At 41.8% G+C, this 23,411-nt stretch overlaps 1 protein-coding gene across 3 annotated transcripts in view; it reads right to left on the bottom strand.

The window, feature by feature from the left end:
- Nucleotides 1-4,366: 4,366 nt before the first annotated feature.
- SCUBE2 (signal peptide, CUB domain and EGF like domain containing 2) overlaps nt 4,367-23,411 on the bottom strand; it is a 42,827-nt gene continuing 23,782 nt past the window's right edge. For 2 of the 3 annotated variants that reach the window (XM_061999919.1, XM_061999917.1), the window contains 8 exons: nt 23,236-23,391; nt 22,687-22,890; nt 14,463-14,630; nt 11,678-11,839; nt 10,301-10,498; nt 9,449-9,601; nt 8,515-8,594; nt 4,367-7,893 (listed from right to left, as the gene is read on the bottom strand). In XM_061999919.1, the coding sequence (XP_061855903.1) occupies nt 7,741-7,893; nt 8,515-8,594; nt 9,449-9,601; nt 10,301-10,498; nt 11,678-11,839; nt 14,463-14,630; nt 22,687-22,890; nt 23,236-23,391 (1,274 nt within the window). In that variant the 3' untranslated portion in view covers nt 4,367-7,740. The remainder of the gene's footprint in view (nt 7,894-8,514; nt 8,595-9,448; nt 9,602-10,300; nt 10,499-11,677; nt 11,840-14,462; nt 14,631-22,686; nt 22,891-23,235; nt 23,392-23,411) is intronic. The other variant, XM_061999918.1, reaches the window with a different exon arrangement.

The raw sequence follows: 23,411 nt of genomic DNA, 5'->3' as shown, positions 1-23,411 counted from the left end.
GAGCCCCTCCACAAAATGCTAGGCAAGAATGGACCCCAAGTGTCTGAGGGACATTTCTCTAGTACCTTACATGAAGAGCACATGCCCAGCATATCCCTAAGCTGGACAATCATCTGCATCAGATTTTACTGCTCCATTACTGCATGTAGAAACACATCCATCAAGACACAGAGCTATGAGCCTCTGTAATTCACTCTAAGAGCAAATGGTCAAGTTGGACATGTGTCCTGTACAGAGCTGGGATGTGTATTTGTAATGTGCTTATTTGAGTACTGCTGTATCCAACTCACAGCATGGGCACAGGCTGAGTGGCTTTCTGGACTGGCTGAGGGAGACAGCAATGCCTGCAGTGTTGAGTATTCATTTACTAGAGCTGAGCTTCCTTCTGCCACTGAATGAAGTTGCTGTTCTCAGCATGGATGAGCCTTTTCAGGGTTTTATTTTTGTAAGTTTGCTGAGAGAATTAGCACCTACAAGGGCCGGGGTGCAGTAGTTATGCTGTGTAAGCCAGACAGGCCCAGGAGCACTTTTCTGCCAGTCCTGTTTTGAAGAACTGGTACCTCTTTGCTTTCCACACACAGCAGCACTATACCAGTAAAAGCAAACTGGGGGCCACTCAAATTCATCAGCAGAGGTTGTCTCACAGACAGGCAGGTCTGCTGGACACAGATGCTGAATTCACAGTTTTCTGGAGTAATTTGTTAATTTCTGCATTAAACCCCAGAAAAAGAAACCATGAGCCCCTCTCACAGAATGGCAGGGATCGGAAGGGACCTCTACACATCATCTCGTCCAACCTTCCTGCTAAAGCAGGTTCACTTCAACCATATTACATAGAAACATATCCAGGTGCATTCTGAAAACCTCCAGAGGAGACTCCACATCCTCCCTGGGCAGCCTGTGCCAGGGCTCCCTCCTCCTCACATGAAAGAAGATTCTCCTTGTGTTCAAGTGGAACTCTCCCTGTGTTCCAGCATGTGCCCCTTTCTCCTTGTCTTGTCAATGGGTGCTACAGAAAAAGACTCACCCCATTCTCTCAACACCCACTCACCCAGGTATTTATAAGTGTTGATAAGATCCCTTCTCAGTCTTCTCCAGGCTAAACAGCCCAAGGCCTCACAGCCTTTCCACATAAGACAGATGCTCCAGTCCCCTGATCATCCTGGTGGGCATGTCCTGGACAGGAGTTCCCTCTCTCACAAACTGAGGAGCCCAGAACTGGACACAGGACTCCAGATGAGGCTTCACCAGGGCAGAGTAGAGAGGAAGAAGAACCTCCCTCAACCTGCTGACCACACTCTTCTTGATGCACCCCAGGATACCATTGGCCTAAGCTGTTATCCATGGCTGGATTTTACTCCACACAGCATCTCCATTGGCATTTTGCAACAGGTCTTTCAACTGGTGACGAGACATGTAGCTACAGAGCCTGGTCGCAAGGAAGATGGAAGGTCAGAGCTAACAGAGTGACAAGCAACTCCTACCCTCTGGCTCTAACCAGCAGAGCAAACTGTGGCTCCCTGCTGCACCTCACTGACAGCAAACAGTGCACAGCTAAAGGACTTGGTACCTCTAAATGCAAATGGGAGGTGTGTTTGGAGCCTCTTTTGCTGAATCTCATCTCTTTCCCACTGTTTTGGGAGCACATAGATGAACACAGAAAACTGCAAATACTATCTGCCCAGCCTTGCAGGTCCTACAGCAAGTTCAAGTGCAGTTCAAGAACTGTATTTTTTGCATTCTCCTTTCATGAGAGCTATTGCACACATGGCTATCTTCCTGTCAAATACATACATTACATATATACAGACACGTGTGTGTATTTAACATTCCTCTCCACCACCTTCGGAACTTATTTCCAGATAGAGATTCTCCATCCAGCTCACATCAAGGCTCCTGCTCATGCTTAGCATTTTGTTCCATTTCTTCTAGCACAGCAAGCAGGAAAGAGCACAAAAAACATATTCAAGCTTTATTAGATTCAGGCATAGAAGATTAAGCTTCTCTAAACTTGCCCTGCACTTCAGTGTTTCACTGAAGTTTGTAGTACTCCTGGTAAAACATGAATACTTGAACTTGGAACTGCTAAAGAAATTGCATCTCAAGTGACCACTTCAGAATATTTCAGCTTCCAATGCAACTTTTTCACTTCCTAAAACTATGAACCCCTTATTTCCTGATCCTCAGAATCGTCACAGATGAGAAATTTCATGGCACATGATTAATATCCAGGTTTTTAAGTCTATATTGCTTATTGAATAAACTTCCCAGCGAAAAAAAGCAGGTTTCAGTTGCATTAGACCAAATTTAGCAGCTAACCAGCGTGAAGGAGTTTCCTTAAGAGATTCTGTGTTTACAGACATATTCAGTCGGGAAAAAGACTTCAAAGGCACCTTTTCTGATCTTTTTTTTTCATTGTGTACTAAATAGCCTTTGCTTCATGGACTTCAAAAAACTTTATGACTCTTCAAAGATTGTTTAATGAGAGCAACACCTGCACTAACATATATATTTTAAAAGAGAAGGATTCTTTTTTTAACACTTAAGTAGTTTAATGATGTTGTTTAAAAGTCTAACAATCAGAAAATCATGTATCATTTGCACTGAGTTGCAGAGAAACTAGATGAACTTACCTTCTGAGAACAGATTCCTGTTTCCTCCACAGGTGCTGTATTTGCATCACTGCTCACAGGTATCCTACTGTGACAGCAGAATATACACTGTGGAAAGCACAGTTCCACAACAGAGAGTGAAAAATCTGTCTATGACCAAAAGAACTGTTTAAATTAAATCAGGAGCAATGATAGGATATGTCGTAGGACTGATTGGTTCCAGAGATGCCTAGAAACAAGCCTACTTGTACCAGCTCTGAATTTGGCTCAAGTTCTTTAAGAAGTACTTGTTTGTCTCCTCCAGCAGCAGCCTTGCACAAAGACAGTTTGAATGGAGCAGCATTAAAAGGAAGATAGCAAGTGTATGCAAATATTTTAGTTGTGACAGCCTTTACAATCAGCACATATTGCATTTAGAAGATGTCACCTATATGCAAGCTAGAAAAGGCATTTCCATTCAAGTTTATTTAACTCAGAAATATTTGTGGACCATTATCCTTGCATTCTGTTCCAAGGATTATCATAATACCATTCCTTCCTGCTTACCTGTATTAGAGTATTCTGAGTATTCTGAGTCCTTGGATTTAAATCAGCTTCAAGTCTTCTCTCTATTCTGCTATTACTTATTTCTGTTACATAAACACCCAAAGGCCCCAGTCAGAATTTCAGCTCCCACAGTTCTGGGAGTTCACAAGATAATTCCTGTTGAGACACTGCTCAGCCTGGAGAGTATCTCAGTGCTCATGTGTCCATCACTGCAATCTAGTGGGTGGCAGCATTCATAATATCAAGAAAAATATTTGAATAGCAGAGATTTCTGCTGGGATCAGCCTGTAGTCATCCATGACCTCTACATTCCTGTAGCTCATTCATGTCTTTTCCATGTAAACCAATGTGAGCTCTCCTCAGCTAACAGCTGAATTAGACTGTTGTATCTTCCAAAACTGCAGCAAATGAACCTGGATGGCTACATTCAGTTTAACACAAGTCGGTCCCTGTCACTGTGATCAAAGGAAGCTAAGGGTCAAATAAACAACTGAGTAAACTAAGGAGAAGATATTGGGGACTCAAGTTTGGTAGATTGACTACAACTAACGATCTCAATGTAATACGACAGAAATAAATGTAATAAATACAGAAAAGGAGTATTAATAATTATTACAGATGAACTCATTTATAATTTCCTATGACCCCATTCCATTTTTTAAGAAAGGAAGTCAGTGGATTTCATGAAAAGCTCTGATGAAACTGTGGTGCAATCTTAAGAATACTCTGGGAAGTTGTATCTTAACAGAGGTTTTCATCTCGTTTTGGGTTTAATGAAGTTTAAACACGGGTGTTAGGAGGGTTTTGTTTCTTTTTTAGAAAAAAAAAATCTGGTTAGTTTAGGAAGTAATAAAATAGTTTGGAGTTACTTGAAGTAGTCTGTTCTGTCTTTATACAGCTGGTTACAAGCCAGTTGACCCCAGCTTGTCATATAGGAGACATTTTTAATCATAATTATTAGAATAATTCTGGTATTATACTAGCCAGAAATATGTGCTCCACTAAATATATAGAGTTGTATCTTTATGTGTACAGATGCAGGCTAATAATGTATTACATGAAACAGAATGTTATGGTGAGCAGATGTTGGTGTATCTGATGTGCAGTAACTTGCTACACAACCATTAATTTTGTCACAGAACTATTATTTAGCACAGTAAGGACAACTAAAAATATTAGCCAAGGTTTTCATGCAACTAAAAGTTCATTGGTTTATTTCTCTTATTAAGAGTAACAGTCTGAAACATTTTACATTATTTTACAATCATGAAAAAGATCCTTATACTTATCTCATGTAGGTGACATTAAGTCATCCAGTTAATGCTAATTATTATTTCAAAAGTTAAATTCTGTTTCATAAGCTTAAACATTTTTGGAATCACTGGTAGCCAAAAAATAACATCAGTCTACAACCACACAGAAAGTAGAAATTCAAATTTCTACAGAGCCACTACCATTGCTATGAAGATACAATGCCAAGTGTTAACAACATTCTGCAACAGTTATCACCTCCCAATATTCCAGACAGCAAAAATTCCCTCTGCACTTTTACTGCACACGCAGGATGGACAATAAAAGGGAAAATTCTGATACACAATGTTAGATCAAGGGCAACAGAAGTGCTTCCAAGTTATTTACTTTCTATGTAGAGAAAAAAAAGGGCTGCAGAGTAAAAAGGATTCTTCTTCAAGAAAGGGCACATTTTCCTCCTCAGCCTGGGACCATATACCACATTGCTACACTCCTCTCTTCCCACAACGAAAACGGCCTGTGCACATGAGGGAACAGAGAAGCAAAGTTGAGATCCACTGTACAGACCGATGGCAAGACGCTGGTCCCAGGGCGGCCATGCAGAGCTAGAACAGTGTGCCTACAAAATGAGGTGCAGTGTAATTCACCCAGAGCTTGGCAGTAATTCCTGCACAGAACAAGAAAGCTCAGTCTCACTATATGAAAATATCTGGATACTTCACAACTTTTGTTTTCTCGAACTCTCGTTGAAACCAGTCGCTGATCCGTGTGTCACTCAGCAACAAGAAACAGAAACGTTCAGATCTGTGGCCTTCTTGGGAGAGAATACAGCACAAACTGGCTTGCTTCCCTTGGCAGAGAGCACACAGACCACAGCAAAGCCACTCTGCTGGGCCTGGCCCAGAAGCTGGTCCTCTCCTTCCAGTGCCCCATCAGCAGGCTTCTAACTCACCCATGCACTCAGAGCAGAACTGGCAGCATCCCACCCATTTCAAAGTGCTCCACTGCCACAGAGAGATGGTTGGTCGGTCACTGTGACTCATTGATACACTGCATTTGGCACAGGAGAGAGGTAGGGGCTGTGCAGCCAGAGGGAAACTATCTTGGAATACCTTCCTGAGATCTCACTCACACAAAGCACCCTTCACCACATACACGGCAAGCCTTTCTCACCACTCTTCCTCTTGTTTTAGCACCTCTCGGCCATTCTTCTCACTGATCACACTGCCTCATACCTTCTTCCAGAAAAACACTGTCATCCCTCCATGCAAAGGCAGCAGGGACCCTGCTCAGGATGAATCACACTAGCCAGGAATGCACAAGGACTTGGGTTCTTTCCCCTCTGTTCTGCTAATTCACCTCTTGTTTCCCTCCTCCACCTGAAGCTTGTTTGTTTCCTTTGGCTGCAGGACTGGCAGCCCCATTCCTGGAATGAGAGCTCATCACCCTGCCACAGAAGCCCACAAGCAGCTCTTGGGTTCGAGCAGGAGCCCAGTACAGCCAGCTAGGACACAGTTCTCCCTCTTGGCAGCAACACAAGCCATTTTTCTCCTCCACTCAGACCATGGCAATTCTTTCAGGGCAGTAGCAAGAGGAAGACAGCATCCTATCACCTCATCCTGAGACGCTCTGCTCCCCAGCTATGGCTGATTGCCACTGTCCCTTCTCATCACACCATGACCAAGATGTATCCTTACCACATGACAGGCTGCATTGCCTCACATGCCACAGAACAGGGCTGCCAAGGCGTGACAGTTCAGCAAGGCTGCATTTGGTAGCGCTCATTAGCTCCTAACAGTGTAGGGAAGAGTTTCAGACCCTGGTTCTTGATGAGGGTTTCATCTGTCATGCTGTGAAGATGGTATTATTCACATACAACAGTTAAATATCACACATCAATGCAATGAAACCCAGGGAGATGTGACTTCATATCCTTGCAAAGTGAGCATTTGTCCTGGCTACACAGCCAAACTTCAGTACTTTCCTTAGGGGGCATACAGACAAAGTTTGGTGCTCACTGTCCCACTCAGCACTGCCAGCAACCATAAGATAGAGGTCCTAAGTCTATCTCCAAACAAGTGGGACTGTGGCCATCTCCCTTCAAGATAAAAGGACAGTGATGTAATATAAGTATGGACAGGAAAGCACTAAGACAACATTTTGATCAACACAGTTATCCCCACAGACCCTTTCAGAACAGCCTTCTCTCGTGTAAGAAACACAACCTGAGGAAAAGGACACAGAGTCTGAGAATCTTGTGGCCACGGTCTGGTTGAGGAATATCTTTTTACATCTACTTCTCTCCAGCAAGACAGGGAAACCAGCCCTTCTCTGCTCAATGCGGTCACTGCAAGATGCTCAGACACGATAAGGAATATAAGGATTGAGGCTTATATAAGAACCTTATACAGGCTTAAACAGTGATGTACAGGAGTATAATCTACACAAAGCCTGCATTTAAAATGAGGCTCCTGTGTTCAGCTGCAGGTACTCAGAGGATACAACTTTATATTACTTGGAAGAGCCAATGCCTCCTGCTGTTCCAAGGCCTACACACAGGGAGAGCACTGGGATTTAGCAAATAACCTTACCTGTTGTAACATTTGCAGCCAGACTAAATGGCAATGTCCAACGGGTTAGAGTCTGTTTGCCCTGGTTTAATTTCAATATCACTCCATTTAAACCAACAGGTCATTAGTATGAACTCAGTGTGATCCAGACCCAGAGCATTCAAGATAAGATTCAACCCTTCGTTTATCCCTCCATATGTCTTATACAACACACAGTTCAGAGAAAAATTACACCTTGTGCAATTCTTGGGCTCACTCGTTTGGATTAAAATTACTTCAATCTTAGCTCTGCAATTCCAACATGACAAAAAGTTAAGAGAGGAATCAATCTTGTTCTCACTTTCAGTGAGACCAAGCATGAACCCAGCTTTGTTGAGGTAACATGCACTAATGGCAGCCCAGAGTTCAGCCCAAACCACGTTACTTTGGCTGTCTTCATTAGTTTTTAGAGTCACTGATGAAGCAATAGGGCAGAGCTCTACAAACTTCTGCTTGGCACCATTCAGTGCCAAATTCAGAAATTATGGGCAGTCAGAGATCCATGAAGTATCCCTGGTACACAAAAAGTATTACCTGGAAAGGAATCAATTTTCTTCACCAAAATATTTAATATTATCTGAGAAAGCCAAATTCTGCCAAGAACAGGGCTGGCAAGCTTCCCTGGAGTTCCTCTGCCAGTGTGTAAAACACAGAAAGCAGCCCCACCTACCACAACCCTCTGTGCATGCCCAGGGCTGGTTAGTTTTTAAGTACAGTGCCAACTACTTGTAAGGCCTCAAAAATCTGGAAACTTTAGAGCGCAGCAGGCGAATGAAGGACCTTGGGAACATCTCTCTTGACTCTTGGGCTGTGTACTTGAAGTAGTTCTGTGGATGTGCCAACACATCAAACAATGCTTTTATCAGTTTCTTGTCCTAGAAAAAGGAAAGCAGATGTTATGGTAACTGCACAGAACAGTTAGGGTCAGTATTACCAAAGCTTAATGACTGATTAACCCATAAAAGATTATGGGTGTTTTACTTTTCAAAAGAAAACACAAAAGAAACACTGGATCTCATATCCACCAAAAGAAATGTTTAATTGGGATGACATCCACTCAACCTGCCCATGCAATTTTTCCCTAACTAAGGTGAGGGAAGTCCACAAAGAGATTTTTTTTTTTGCCCAGGGAGGAAAAGCCCTTGCTCATCTACAGACTAAAAGTAGCAGCACCACATGCTTCTCCAAGAGACTGAATCCTATGTCCCTCAGTGTGCTTTACTGATTCCTTTCAGCACAGCCTACATGAGGCTCAGGGGGCTATCTTCAATGTAGATTTCTCCTAGGAGGTCTGATCTACCTCTAACTCCCCTGAGCAAAGGCTTTCATACCTATTGCACTGCACAATCAGGATGTGCCATTCACCCCACTTCCATGAAGTAGCACGTGTCTAGTGTACCAAGGAACAGATCTGATGCAGAGCAGGAGGTAACCTCACTGGCACAAAATACCATCATTTTCAGTCAAAACCAACATGCTTAGTACAAAGAATATACCTTAAGTATTTCCTGATGATTTTCAGATGCATAAAGTCTACCATCCCGAACAATGTCTTCTATTAGCTCTTGGTAATCCTCTACAGGGAATGCACAAGAGAATAATTGGCAGGTTCACTTTGCTTACATACTCAATACCTCCCTCCGATATAAATGTAAGCCCTGTCCCCGAAAGAGCCCCCCAAAAGAACATCACATTAACAGGCAGAAAATATTCCAAATGCCCATTCTGCAAAGAAGCTACAAATACTGCTTACTATGAAAACAGTGTACTCTGCTGAGCTGCTCAGCATCAATCTGTTAAAAGTAAAAGAAATCATAATGTACCTAGGATTATAGTGCATATTGTAACCAAGTAGCCTGCTTCAAACCAAATGCACTGCAGAAACTTACCTGTAAATACCCACTTCTTTCTACAGAAACATGTCATGTCACCTTCACATCACTCATGCTGAAGTGCAAAGCCTCAGCTTCAGTTTCACTCCTGGTGACTCTGACAAGGACAGAGTGAAACTCTTGCCCCTCAAGCTTCTTTGCAATATAGATATTTTACTACCTCATACTAGATTACAGATGGTAGCAGCAACATGACAGATCAGAGGCACTTGGGCTCTGCCCAATTACTGAGGCACACTTGAAGCAACCTAGAACTAGCAAGGCACTAAAATGTATAACACCCAGATTCTGACTCTGAGCTCTGCATTTTGCAGGTTGGAGCCCAGAATCCCTGCTCTTTGTTTAGGTCTGTGGAAGACTGAAAATAACAGTGGCAATTAAGACTGCAGTGCAATGCAGAATTCCTTAAACTAGCTTTAAATGAAAACAGCTACTACTGGAGGTAGTCTCACAGTGACAGTGCTGCTTAGCAGGGCCAAGGAGCCCACAAGGAGTCCTGCACTAGTCCACACAGGCTCAGCTGCTCACATCCACTCACCATCATATGTTACATAAGGGACTTGGAATCCTTTGGCACTGTTGCCTTCATTCGACTTGAACTGGATCCATAACTTCTTAGACCTAGAAGTGAAAGCTATAGGGCGTTCGTAGGTTTGACAGGTTTCATAGGTGGTCACTGAGTTGGAAGAAGCTTTCAAAAAAAACCACACAATAAGCAGTTAGCAGACAATGCTGCACACTAATGTCAGTTAGAAAACAGCTTAAACTACTGTAACAAGAAATGCTGCCTGGTTGAGAAATCGACTCAAAATGTGACAAGCCATCAGTGGACAGTGTGCCATCAACAAGTGACTCCTTCCTTGGTCAAGGAAGATTTTTGTTTTTCCTAAAAACCAGCCTACCGTTTGAAGGATGTGTCTATACTAGAAACTGAAGCTGTTTATTCACACATCAGCCACCAGTAGGGAGTAGCAGGCGTGTCCTCTTTCCCTACCCAGACTAGAGCTGCTTAGCATAATTCATGGCTAGTTAGCTTGAACACAGAATCACTAGAACTGTTTGGGTTGGAAAGGGCCTCAAAAGAATTTTGTTCCAATCCCCTGGCCATGAGCAGCACTGGAACAGTTCTCAAAGCCTCAACCAACCTGGCCTTGTTAACAGTATTTCTCTCAGAATTCACTGACATGTCTTAGCCTTGCACCCTTTTTCCACTTGAACCTATGGAAGAACATTATCCAACAGGATTTCTTAACCTGTCACTTAAAGAAATTTCTACTCGTAGGTAGGGGCAGACAGGCTACACTTAGTTTATGTAAACAGCAATGCACGTGAGAAACTTGCCCTGCACACTGAGAGACACCATATGCCTCAGGAGGTATTTCAGACTTACAGCTTTTTCGCATCACCAGGTAGTCTCCACACTCATCTTCTATTGGCAGGAATATTTCTGGAACCACAATCAGAATACGTCGCTTTGGTGGTGGGTTAATATTCCAAGTGCACTCAGTGTTTGCAGGATAGTCCCCAGGATAGTTTGGTGACTCAATATATCCAGTGTAATCTCCCAGTTCACCTCCACACTGCCTATCTGAAAAAGCAATACAGTATGCAAGACTATGCAACCTGAGGTCACCCTACAGCTCTGCCTACAGTCACTGTCAGAAACACGGATGACAGATACAGACAGTTTTCTTTGCACCTGATGCAGGTACAGATCTCTTTGCAATCTTCACTTCACACTGCTGCCTGCTTCTGCCTCTGTTGTAATCAATACTGATTCATGAAAATACAGATTAGTCCCTGTTAACACAGGTGCTATTGACCAAGCCACAGCCGAGGGGCAAGGCAGTTGTAAGAGGACATAGAAATGGTTAAGGTAGGGATGCTCCACTTGCTTGCACCAGATAGAACATTTTTATAGAAGTATCAAGTGAAGTCTAACTGGAGTCTGAGGTGTCCTGCTCAGGCACCATGCCTGCAGCAGCACAAAACAGGGAGTGTAGCAGGCCCTTTCTCTGCACAGATCAGCATGCCTGGCAGTAAGAGAAGATGAACCCCAGTGCAGGGAGCTTTGCATGTGCTCCCCAACTCTGTGTGGGCACAAGGGTTGGGACACTACAGCACCGTAACACGGATGTGTGTGTGACGTGACAGGGAGTGGACTCTGACAGGGAGTTCTAAGAAACATATTTATTTCTATATATGTGTATATGCTTCTGTGCATATATCAAGTGTCTCCAGAGGTTCTTCTGAGGAATCTCCTCCTTGCCCTCTCTTTCTCTCTTTAATTTACCCTCAGTTTCCAACACTACCATAATCTAGAACAGTAGTTCTCTTTGTATTTTACTTTTCCAAAGGCTGTTATTAAGAAATGGTTACTAGAGCTATTAAGTTTTGTGAGACAACTTCCACCCCTTCTAACAGAAGAGAAAGAAATCAGGGAGCTGAGAATATAAACTGTCTGCCATGTCATACGAGAAAAGATTTAATAACAAGACTCAGAGTGATCAAACATCAAATGGCAAGACACAATCATCACTTACCTTAACAAGAATGACAGAACCAGTCTGCAGAAATGGCCTCTCATGGAGCTCAGCAAGCCACGTGGGATGAGAAGCAGGCAGGCAGCAAAACAGGAGCAACACCACTGCCTTGTCTCCAAGTCCCTTGGAGCAAAGCTAAATTTTGCCCTTAGGGCCACTTAGAATACTAATAGCCCAGTCTTTTTATTTGTAAGGGATCATCAAAACCATCTCACTATACTTACTTTTGCACTGTGTTATGTTTGTTGACCCATCAAAATCAGTAGTGGTGTTTCCAGGGCATGAAACGCAGTAATTTTGCCCAAACTCAGGCTGGTATGTCCCAACTGCGCAGCGAATACACCGATGAGTTGTGGTATTATAAAAATGGCCAGGTGAACACTGAACTGGAGAGTAATTAAATACGCAGCACAGTTAAAAAAGTGGCAGTAGTACATCAGAATGTGATCCTCTGCATTTTTATAGGACGTAGGATAATTTCAGTAACTGAAATGTCATGTTCATAAACTGAGGGTAATAAGCCAGATTTTAGTTTATTAGGGCACTTTGTGCAAGTTGAAAAGTCTCAAATACAACACTATAGAGCAGTTCTGTGTGGAAGCAGTAATAAAAGATACAGGGGAGTGAGTATACCGCCATGATTTTGTAAGCAAGACACCAAGTAGAACAGTTGGTTACTGGTCTAGCCGCTGACGTTTGACTTGGAAGATAAATCGTACGTGGATATACCAACTGAACCTTTCTTCCTTGGCAGCTTATGCCAAGCAGCACGTGCACTGCTGCTGCATCCTAGTATACACCTATGAGCAGCTCACCACAAGCAGAGATTAAAGACTTTGGCCCTCTACAAGTGGCACAAGCATCAACATTAGTGACAAAGTTGGTATATTGCCACTTTCTCTCACGACCACATACAACTGTCTTGCAGCAACAGGCCATGACTCAGGGTACAGCCACCTCCACCAGATCTGCTGCTACTTTATTTGATCACAAATGCAAAATCATCACGCAAATCACCACGCCAGCAAGATACGTAAGCTATAGCCCTCACAGGGCTTGCTGCCAGCATCTCCTGTGTCACTGAAGCAAGACCCCATTCTGACATACAATCTCTTTCACAAATCTAACAGATTTTAGGAAAGCTTTAGACATGAGATGGACAGAAACATGGGAAAAATCCTTCTAGTAGACTTGCAGTTTTCTTCTACTTCCCTACAAGCAGACAGGAAGATTCTCTTCTCTCATTGCAATCTGAGAATACAGGACTTGAAACGCAGAATCACAGAATGGTAGGGTTGGAAGTGACCTCTAGAGATCATCCAGTCGAACCCCCTGCTAAAGCATGTCTACCTCAATCAGGTCACACAAACATGTCCAGGTAGGTTTGGAAACCTCCAGAGAAGGAGACTGCACACACGCCCTGGGCAGCCTGTGCCAGGGCTCTGTCCTTTGCTTACATCTCTAATAAGCTTCCTTTCATTTCATTTTGCTTAGCTATTCTGTATCTGTGACCACCATCATCTGTACTGAAACCTGACAGGAAGTTACCAAGAGCATCAGCTATCTACTATCTTTGCTCTTAGATCCATCATCAAATTGCTTCTTTTACCTTGCCCTTTTTCTTTGTATGACTTAAAGATATAAATAAATTCCTATTCCTTTTATCTCGTTTGGCAAGTTTACCTCTCTCAGCTCAACATCAAAATAATTTACTACCTTGCCTTTCAAATGTAGTTCTCTGTGCTGCACAGCCCTTTTTTTCTATTCCTTTTAAGCTCTCCTTACTCTCAAAATAATCTTGTTATGTTTTTTAAGCTAGCTCAGTCTGGAGTCCTCCTCTACATGCTCCACCCTTCAATCCAAATGCTTCAGATATAAGTTCCAAATAGTTCTTGCGTCTGTGATTCCATATCTCATGTGGCCTCTTCCACATGCCAATCCCTGAGCTCTTCATTCCAGTTAATACAAAAAATTCCTTTAATCTCCACTCTAATTTGAAAACTGAACCTCATTTTAAGGCCTATTTTTGTTTACATTAAATAACACTGAAATCAGTTCCTCTTATCTTGATCCAAGGTTTTTAACATGTTTTTTTTTAGTTATGCTTTAACTTTGCATAATTAAGTATGAAATAACAGCATTTGTGGATTCAGTGATTCTTCACTGAAGAAATCTATTTTTGCTATCACATTATTACCAGTAATAGTAATTCTTCAACCATACTGCAAAATTCTTTTATTATGTTGCAATTCTCAATAGTAAACATATCTTAACTGACACTAGAGAGAACTCTTAATCCAAACCACTACCAAATGTTTGCATCAGGACGTCTTTCTATTCCTTATTTCTAGTCTATGTCAGTAGATTTTTCTAGAAACACTTTTTTTTCTGGTGATTTTGATATAAGCAATGTTGTTTTACCTATTCTTTAAGACACTGAGTAAACTATTATACTGATTAAGATTTCATCTCTTTCCACAGATGCATTTTTTTAATCAGCATTTTCAAATACAACTTCATAGCTGTCTTATTCTTTTTAGGTATATCCCAAGGCATCCAAGACAACATCTCATAATGAACATGAAGAAACTATTTTCTTATTTAGCTTCCAGATATGTAAGACTGCAATTCTCTCCCTCACATTTTCATGTTGATGTTGTTCAAACCCAAAATGTCAGCAAGGCACATCCATCTTGCTTTTTCTCTGAGACTTTTTTTTTTCCCCACCCTGTTGCTCTTTTATATGACTCTTCACGGATCAATGGCTTCACTGACCAACTTTCATGTATCTCTCAATCCCTTCTCAAATCTTATCTGGAAATCAGTTATTAAAGGAATTGAGGCTTTATTGAGTTTCCTAGCAGCCAGGCTAGGCCAGCCAACTATAAGACCCCTGGAAAGAGAGATCCTGGAGGTGAGAATGATCCTTCTTTGAGTGCTCCACTTGTAGTAACAGCAGTTACTTTTGCTTGGGAGCAAAGCAGTTCATCAAATAAATCCTGACCTTACCTTTAGTCTCACAGTCCTGAAACGAAGATGCACCGCTATGCCTTGTTGTCAGACCTCCTCCACAGGGAAAGCACGATACTCTGCCAGCTTCAGGCTGGTACATTCCGAGGGGACATGGCAGACAGGGTTTGAAGCCATCAGGAGAATGTTCACCTGGTGAGCACTGATCTAGAAGAGGAAGGACATACTTGCTTCAACCTCCACGCTATAAGTAAAGATATGTTAGTGAGCCTGCACAGGACCCGAAATCTCACAGTGCAACTGCTCTCCTCTTCAATTGGGAAATGGGAACCAGTGTTTCAGAGCTAAATGCTAGCAACATATAGAACTTCATACATACAATGTACCCTGTAAAACTGACACAGACACTCATACCAGTGAGCTCTTCTGCGAGATGCAATGGATTCCACGCTTTGTTGCAAGGCTGCACTGGACACTAGGCCTGTCCAGTACTTTCTGCTAATCTGTACAGTGCAGTTATGTAGTAGTTATTTCCTCTTTCTAGCTAAAGAACTCTTGGACTCCTTTCAAATGAAATAATTTAGTACTGTACCCAAGATGTCAAACATCTATTTCCAGTTTTCTATAAGTATTTTAATATTAATTTTATTGAATATTCATATTTCATAACCATTGGTCCTACCAAATTGTGTGAAAAGAGATGCAATGAATCATTGTTCAAATTCAATAAACTAAACATTATGCATGCCTCAGACTTCTAAAGTAGAAATATTCTTGCCATTCCTCTGACTGGATCTTGGATAATGACTATCTGTGCAGTGGATTGCTGTGTTCTGTGGGGGGAACAGATAGTACTAACACAATCAACTGATTTTACTGAAACACACCCTTCAACATTATCTTAAAAGCTCAGCAATATTTATTGGGTAACCTGAAAAAACTCTGGCTTTCAAAGTTGTCACAAAAGAACTGGCTTCAGTGCCAGTATTTAATAATTACTCTGCTCTGGAAGGGCACAAAACACTGTTGCAGTTGTTCAGCTGTGCTGAAAAATTCTGTTCTTTTAAAGACCTGTTATGATAATAAAATGTTAGTTTTAGTTTATAGCTCCAATAAATCACTCACTGAATAGCTGTTTTGTTAAGAAGTTAAATTGGCCTTGGCTTCATTTCAGGCTATATGACTAACAACAAGCAGGGCATTAACTACCGGTCATGACCAACGATGAAGAGTTTTGTTTATGGCCGATACACAGAGTGGAATAGTGAGCGTTCCTCCTCAGCTTAAAAATAAAGCACAGCAGGTTAAGCAACGCTCTGTATCTTATCAATGAGAGTGAGTGTGGAAGTCTTAACTCTTGGTTCTAACTCCTTCCTAGAGACTATCTCCCTTTAATCTGCCTTTTTATTTCCTTCATTTTAATTTCATGTCAAGTTTGGGGTGGTTTGTATTTTTGCATTGGAGGATACACATGTCTTTGTTTTGGTTTTGTTTTGAATAGGATGCTACCTTACATTGACATGTGCAAAACCATATAAATTCAACCTGGTTTCCTGAAGTGGCTCACAGTCCAGCAGTTAGCACATCAGCTAACAGAGCTCAAAGGAAACCTGTCCCTAACAGCAACTAAATCTCTTATGTGGAAATGTTACATTTGAGAACTTAGCCCATCACACCTATCTTGAGAATTTTAGCATCTGCATCTTACTGCCTTGAAACTGCATGTAAACATTGCAGAGCATGGAATAAAACAGAATTAATCTAAATCTTCTGGGATTATTTAGCAAGTGCCTAAATGTTGAAAATTTGCATGGAGGTAGCAAACTTCACAAGATCTCCTCAGACATCACTGAGATCCTCAATAGAGGACATTCTTGGATGCATCGCACAACTAAATTCCAAGAGCAAGGGAAAGATAGGGCAGAAGCATCAGATGGTCTGTTTCTGTGCCTTACCTCCACATTGAGACACAATGTGAGCTCCAGCTAATTTTTTATTTCCAGGATTCTGAGGACTAGGACAAGAGTCACAAGTTACTTGTCCTTCCTCATCCTCTTAAGTTTTATTACGACGTAAACTGCAACTTGCTCATTCCCCATCACAGTACATTCCCAAACTTCAGCTAACTAGCAACAAGCAATAAAATAACAGGTCACTAACATTTTGTGTCTGTAGGTTCAAAGACAAATAAGGTGGTCAGCAGGCTAGACTACTAGATGAAGTGCAAGGTCAAAAAAAGACTACATTTACACAAGTTTTAATCAGTGTCAGGATTTCAGCTGATGTCAGGATGGAGCTGAGACAGTAAAAGGCAGGAACTCTGTAAAATCAACCTGGGCCAAACCAAAACTTTTCCATTTGATCTAAACCAATCAATTGAAGTAATTTGGTTTGATTTTCCTAAAACATAGCAACAACAGAAGGAAAACTGAAAAAAGAAAATCAACTAGCTATAAACACTGTAATAAGGTGTGCAAAACTAGCTGGAAAAAAAAAAAAAGCTTTGTGCAGTGGTTACAGCTATGAACTAAGGCAGAGAGTGAGAAAGTTCAAGTAGAAAGACAGAGGCCAGGCTGACCCACCACAGAGAGAAAGCCATGGAATGACTACCCAGCTCTTTCAGTATAAACTACTGCTTAAAGGTAGTAACGTATCTGGGCAACAGCACCTTGCTAGAGACAAACCAGACTGACAGAGGAATCCAGATGGACAAGCAACGGGCTTGTTCTGTGTGTCCATGGCGTTCACAGGACATCCCCACTCTAGCTGGCCACTCTCTGCTCAGAAATCACATGGTTATCAGAGCCCCAGTGTGTGTCCTGGCGTTCCGAGATAGAGCAGGCAAGGTAAATCCTCCTTGGTTTTACAGCAGAGGTCACTCGTTTATGAAGCAGCATTCATGGTATGTATCTCCTGGAACTGGAGAGACAAGGCCTAGATGGATAGGCCTATGAGGGCAGCCCACACATATTTCCTGTGTGATGTTACTACATGCAATCACGAGACTACTCTCGAGGGCATTAACCATGCTCAATTTGAAATCAGTGAGACCTGAAAAAAACAAGCAACTCTGGATTACATTTCTAAAGTATCTAAAACACAGAGACTGGGAAAATGAAGTTTTAAATATTGCACTGCCTGCAAAATGCATAATCTGAGACACACCAAACAGTTCGAGCCCTAACAGATCCTATGTGAATATGAAAAAGAGATTAATAGATACAGATTTAGCTATTTCCAGTCCAACAAATACTCATTAGTCAATACAAACTTCCACATTACTCCAAGTGATGCCCAAGCTTTAATGCCTCAGGCTCCTAAATATATCAGTTTCTTCACATGACTACAACAACCCAAGTAGTGTCCAGACAATTTGGTCCACAAACACTTCCCTGTAAACTGGTCTCAGTTCCTCCTCATCTTTCACAGGCCACTTATCTAAGTCCACTCGAGCACAGAGCAGGGGTCATGAGGAAAGCCTGTTTAGAAGCTCACAGCACTCACCAGGGTCCAATTTAGCATAACAAGCAGTGTTAGCTTCAATTATAGTAACATTACTTATGGGAACATGACGTCAACAGAAATCATGCCCTGGAATTCCATAGGACTGTGCATGAAATCAGGCTGACACAAATGAACCCCTTCATTAAAAGAAAAAAATAAACAAACCCCAATCAATAAACACCTCTAAGAATTCAAAAGTCTCCTGTCACTCATTTTAATGGAACAAAAAAGTTTGAACTTTATTTCACAAAACTAGAAACTGCTGGTCTCACCTGATACATGAGAAATACCCAGTCAAGGAAAGATCTCAAGATTTGCAAATAATGACATCAAATCAGAAATCCACTGGCAGGCTTTGCTCTTTTTTTTTAAGAAACCTGATTGTTTTTCTCCAAATGAACAAAAGAACCAATTGCCTCTGGTAGACTTAATTTCTGCAGCCACTGTCTTTGTTTGTCTTCAATACCCATTAAAAACCCAGCCTTGAGTCTCATGCAGCTGTTTTAAAGGAAAAAAAAACAAAAGTGAAAGCTTTTCTGATGCGAAAACAAGAAGAAAAGGGGGAGGGGAGAAGAGAGGGGCCCCCAGGGAACCAGGATTAACAGTTACAAAGACATTTAAAGGCTCTTCCCCTCTTTTCAACATATTAGCCTTTGAGCATTTGGTGCTATAGACAAATGCTGTAGTATCTCAGTAGCTGAGAAGGTGAACCTCATAAAGGAGGTCATGATCCACCAATTCACCATCTTCTTAAGAATGATGCCTTGACTTTATATGGAAAAATCACCAACAACTGATGCAAATCGATTCTGAAGAGGCATCCCTTAAGTCATTGTCTTTTAGCAGTTCACACATTTAGGTGGGTTACACATCCTAAGGATTTATGTCTTTAATCTATGATTGTCAGAGCAAGAGGGCTAGAAGAAAAATAGCACCCTTTCTCCCACTTGATAGTTTGGTTCTTCTTGGCAGATTTTTATAAAACTGTAAGAAGAAAAAAAAAAAGCAGTTCTCTGCTACATAACTGCAAAGGCAGGCAGCACTTTTCTCTCTAAGTATCTCTCATACTTCTACAATTCCCGTAGCACTCCACATCTAAATTTTGAGATGTGGCTCATCATTTTGTATGAAACGTTAATATTTTATTTGCATCACCTAAATTAAGGGGATGAAACTGCTGAATGCTGAGCAATGAAATGCATCAACACCTCTCACAGGAGATAAAGCTGCTCAGCATTTACATCAGAGGAGTGCCTATACCAGTGCCGCCCATGCTTGCTGTTCTCTGAAGCAACAGCCACAGCTCTTTGGATGAATCCACTTGAGACTACTGTGCCACAAAGGCATGCTCACATGTCCTTTTACACAACAATTCCAGGGAATGTTACTTTTCATTGCCTCCTTCCATTTCTTAAAGTATTCATGGAATCAATACAAAAAATACCAAACAGAACAGGCAAAGTGTGTTTTCAGCTCCACTGGATGTGATGAAGATATGGCAGCGTTTCAAGTAATGGAAAAGCAGCTAAAAGCCTTGGTGTTCCTTCCTCAGTGGAAAGTGCCTGAGGGCAAAAGGGTCCCATTAAATATCAACTTCTCTTTCAATATGGAGGTCTCTGGTAAACCAGTTTTCTGATAAAGAATTGATAGTTTTTAAACAGCTGGTCTTTGGCTGTTAAATAAGTCCAAAGTTTAGCTCATACTGGAGAATGAATACTTGCATACAGGTTAGTGAATGAAACTGCATTCTCGGCAGGACAAATCTTCCCAAAGAAGCCTGTAGCATTTCCAGCATCCTCGGATGGTTCATCCAGTCTTAAAGCACTGAAATCTGCATGTTTTCTGCATGTTTTTTTACTGTAAGATTGACCTCAATGTGGAAAGATTCTACAACTGTTGTGAGAGTTCAGAGCTCTGGGAAGGCTGGTGAGGGTTCCATTTTGCTCTATGCATTTCCTGTGGCAGACTTAAGTAGAGATCTACTGCTGGTTGCTCCTTGGAAGCAACAACAGGATCTCATGACATGAATCAACATGAGCCAGTACTAAATATGCTAACTCACTGATACAGAGTTCATACATAATTAAGTAGCCAAATGCAATACTTGAAGCTCTAAAGCATCAGAAAATGTCAAACAGAACTGTAAGTTAAGAAGCAAACTTGAAATAAAATGCACTGCCCCTCAGAATCAGCAGTGAACTCCCTTTTACCATCAACAGTTGTTCAAAGAACAGCTGACATGCACACGCAACCATTTAGCATACTAAGAATGATGAAACAACCTTGGAAACCACAACTAACCTGCTCCTGGTGCCTTTCTGGAGCTGTTTTTAGTTTGTTGTGCCTCATTACAGACAGTAGGAGTTAAGACAGGAAAATCAGAGAAAGTACTAACTCACCAAAACTGTGAAACCAAATGAAGTTGAGTTTACTGGTGCAAAAGCAGGCCAGTTACCCCTGAACAGAAGCTGTTCAAACAGGAGCTGGACTTTCCCTCTTACATTGCTCAGATACAGCAACTGTTTCAGGCAGCGCTGTGCCATGAACAGTCTATCACAGGAAGAGGACCAGTACAAAACTGTCTGAACCACTAAAAGTGTATCTAACCCTAACCATACACCGAGTATTTTGTTTACAAAATGTATTTGAAAACAATGAACTGAAACTGGCACTTCACTCACTATCTGCATCACAGAAGACTTGTAAGTCCTTAGACTTTGTCCCTTACTGCTTCCCACTCCTCTGGTCAGGCTGAGAAAACTCCTCTTGCCAAAGTTCCCTGCCTGTCCAGGCATCCGCCACCTGCGCTGAGTATCTCTTGCTATGGAGACACTTTCTCCAGAGTCATGAGCACATCCTAGATAAGCAGGGCTTCAATCCTGTCCAGAAGTTCTCAACAGCTCTGCAAAGCAATCAGAACAAAACAAACTCCCCTGACTACCCCACAAACATCCCAGAGCTAGCTTCTTCCTCTTCTTCCACACTGTTCCCACTCCATTCTCCTCTCCCCAGTCTGCTCTTTAGCTCCTCCTGACTGCAGCAGCAGCGGCCCAGTGCCACCTTCACCACACACAATCAGTTGCTTCCAAGGAAAGGAGACAGATGTAACAAAACTGCCTCTGTGTGTACTTTTATGCCCCCTCAGAAACTAGTGAACTTTCTGTCCAACCTGTCAGAGGATGCAGAGAGCTTTCAAAGATGCTAACTTTGTGTATGTTTAATGCAAATACACGAGGAACATGCAAGTGGAGGAGAGAGAACTGCTTAGCATCCATGGAGGTAAAAGACTAATTGATCATAGCAAATCTACACAAGGATATAGTCTGAATACTCAAGCTGAAGAAAGGCAGATTCACTCAGTGACTGCATTTTTATAGGGAAGAGCAAATCAAAGCATAAGGCCCACATGGAATCGTACCTTACCAGTTCCAGTGCTCACAGCAGTACCCATTAAGATGCAGAGGGCAAACTGTGATTCTGTTTTAACCACAGACAGGCTGTTTTTGTGCTCACTATACCAAAGAGTTTGTAGGCATCCTCCAAAAGCCCCCTTGCTCTCTGAATTAACATAGAAATGCCATGTAAGCTTCTCATTTATAATGAAATGTAACTGGTTCTGCAGCTACCTCAAAAAAAAAATATTGTTTCTTTGTTGTTCCTAATTTGAACTCATGGTGCTTTCTCGACCTGCAGTATTTTTAGCTCACTTATTGCTGTTTTGTCCAGATGAAATCACAAATGGCCTGAAAGCCATACTGTGGCTCTGTACAATGGAGCAAGACAGAGTTTTCCAAAGCATTCCTCCAGCACCCAACATAACAGCTTGAAACCATCCCTGTAAACTCATCTTGGTGAGCTTTCCAAAGTTTTTCAGACTTATTACAATGTTACAATAAAAGAGAAAAGCGATAACTTACAGCTTCTTCTGACAGAATTCCTGAGTAATTCCCTAGTCTGCTTGTTTGCACAGATGTTTTAAACAATAGCAATTCATTTTTCTATTCTATGAATCCAAGTTTTTCCAGAGTTAATAAAACTAGACTGGAAAACCTATCCTGAGGCAGAATGAGTCGCTGCTGGAAGACGTACTAATTCAATCTGACAGGCATTCTAAAGGCTTGCTGACTCACAAAACCACCTACATGCTGCCTACCCTATGCAGCCTGAATTAGCTGTGATGGTTGTTAGGCCCCTGTTAAGGTAACATCTGACCCTTCTCCTTAACTTTTGTGTTTTAGATGCACATACTATAGGCTGCATTGTGGCAGTGCCATGATAATTAAGAACTTCTAGTCTCCATGAATTTACAAGTCTGTCGTGAAGATTGTCTGGGACCTGGAAGATTAATCAGCAAAGAGAATGTGACTGTATCAAATTCTGCTTAGCCTTTTCTTTGGAACAAGGGAGAGATGAAACGTTCACAAGTTCAGAAACACAGTGTTACACTGGATATTTATTGTAGTCTTTAACACTAGTGATGTCAAGGCCATTGGAGCCTGATGTTACTCCCATGTTTTCTGCCTTTGAGCTTATTGTAGGCTACGCATCAGCTATAACAAAGTGCAGCACACTGAGCTCTTATTCCGCTCTAACACAGAAACTGCTAACAACAAATACACAGAGGGGCACATCTCAGTAACACAGCAACTCCTTCACACTCAGCCCTCCTTTCTCCTAGACAAGCACGCCATGACCTCTCCAAGCTTGACCTGGGCAAAACCGTAAACCGATGGTTTGCTCCTAATTTACATTTACTTACCACATCTGTTACCCACATGCATCTGTCCTACACCACAAGACTGCTGTGGCTCTGACAGCTTGAGAGCCTTCCTGGCCACTTCGTGGTCCATGCCCGAGACGCGGACGCGGAACTGGTCCCTGCTCACTGTCTTCCGTAAGGTTCGAATGGTTTTACGGAACCTCTTCTCAGTCTTCTTCCGAGCACAGCGCACGTCACACGTTTCTGAAAAGTATTGAGGGTGAAAGCTGCTGTAAGTGACTGTGCATGAAAATCCAGCCAATGCAAATCACCAAGAAAGCGACTTCTGTGAGCGACTTTCAAATCCTTAAGAACATCATCAGGCTAGAAAAAAAATTCATCAGACCACCAGACTTTAATCTAGGGCAGCTCTTTGACCTTTGAAACTATCCCCATCCCTCACTCTTTTTGAAGCAGTAAAATTCATTTTCAAAACAGGAGATACTTTTTATTGCCATTTTGGCATACAGATAGAAGTGAAAAATACAGAAATTCAGGCGCAAACAGCAAGAAGCTTCAGACCACACCTTGGATGATTTTCCAACCAACCTGTCACCTCCTTTTGGCTTGTTTCAAGCTCAAAGTCCGCAGTGATAAAAATTGCTCTAGTCGCTGTCAGTCTACTGAGGGCTCCATGAATTTTCTTGCCAGAGCTGCATGTTAGGTTTACATACTGGAAGCTCTCCATTACTGAATTATGTCTCTCTGTATGAACAAAATTAAAG

The sequence above is a fragment of the Colius striatus genome, chromosome 7 (genome assembly GCF_028858725.1).
Source record: "Colius striatus isolate bColStr4 chromosome 7, bColStr4.1.hap1, whole genome shotgun sequence".
Classification (NCBI taxonomy): Eukaryota; Metazoa; Chordata; class Aves; order Coliiformes; family Coliidae; genus Colius; species Colius striatus.
The sequence above is the reverse complement of the archived record's forward strand: the minus strand, read 5'-3'. Positions and strand labels throughout refer to the sequence as shown.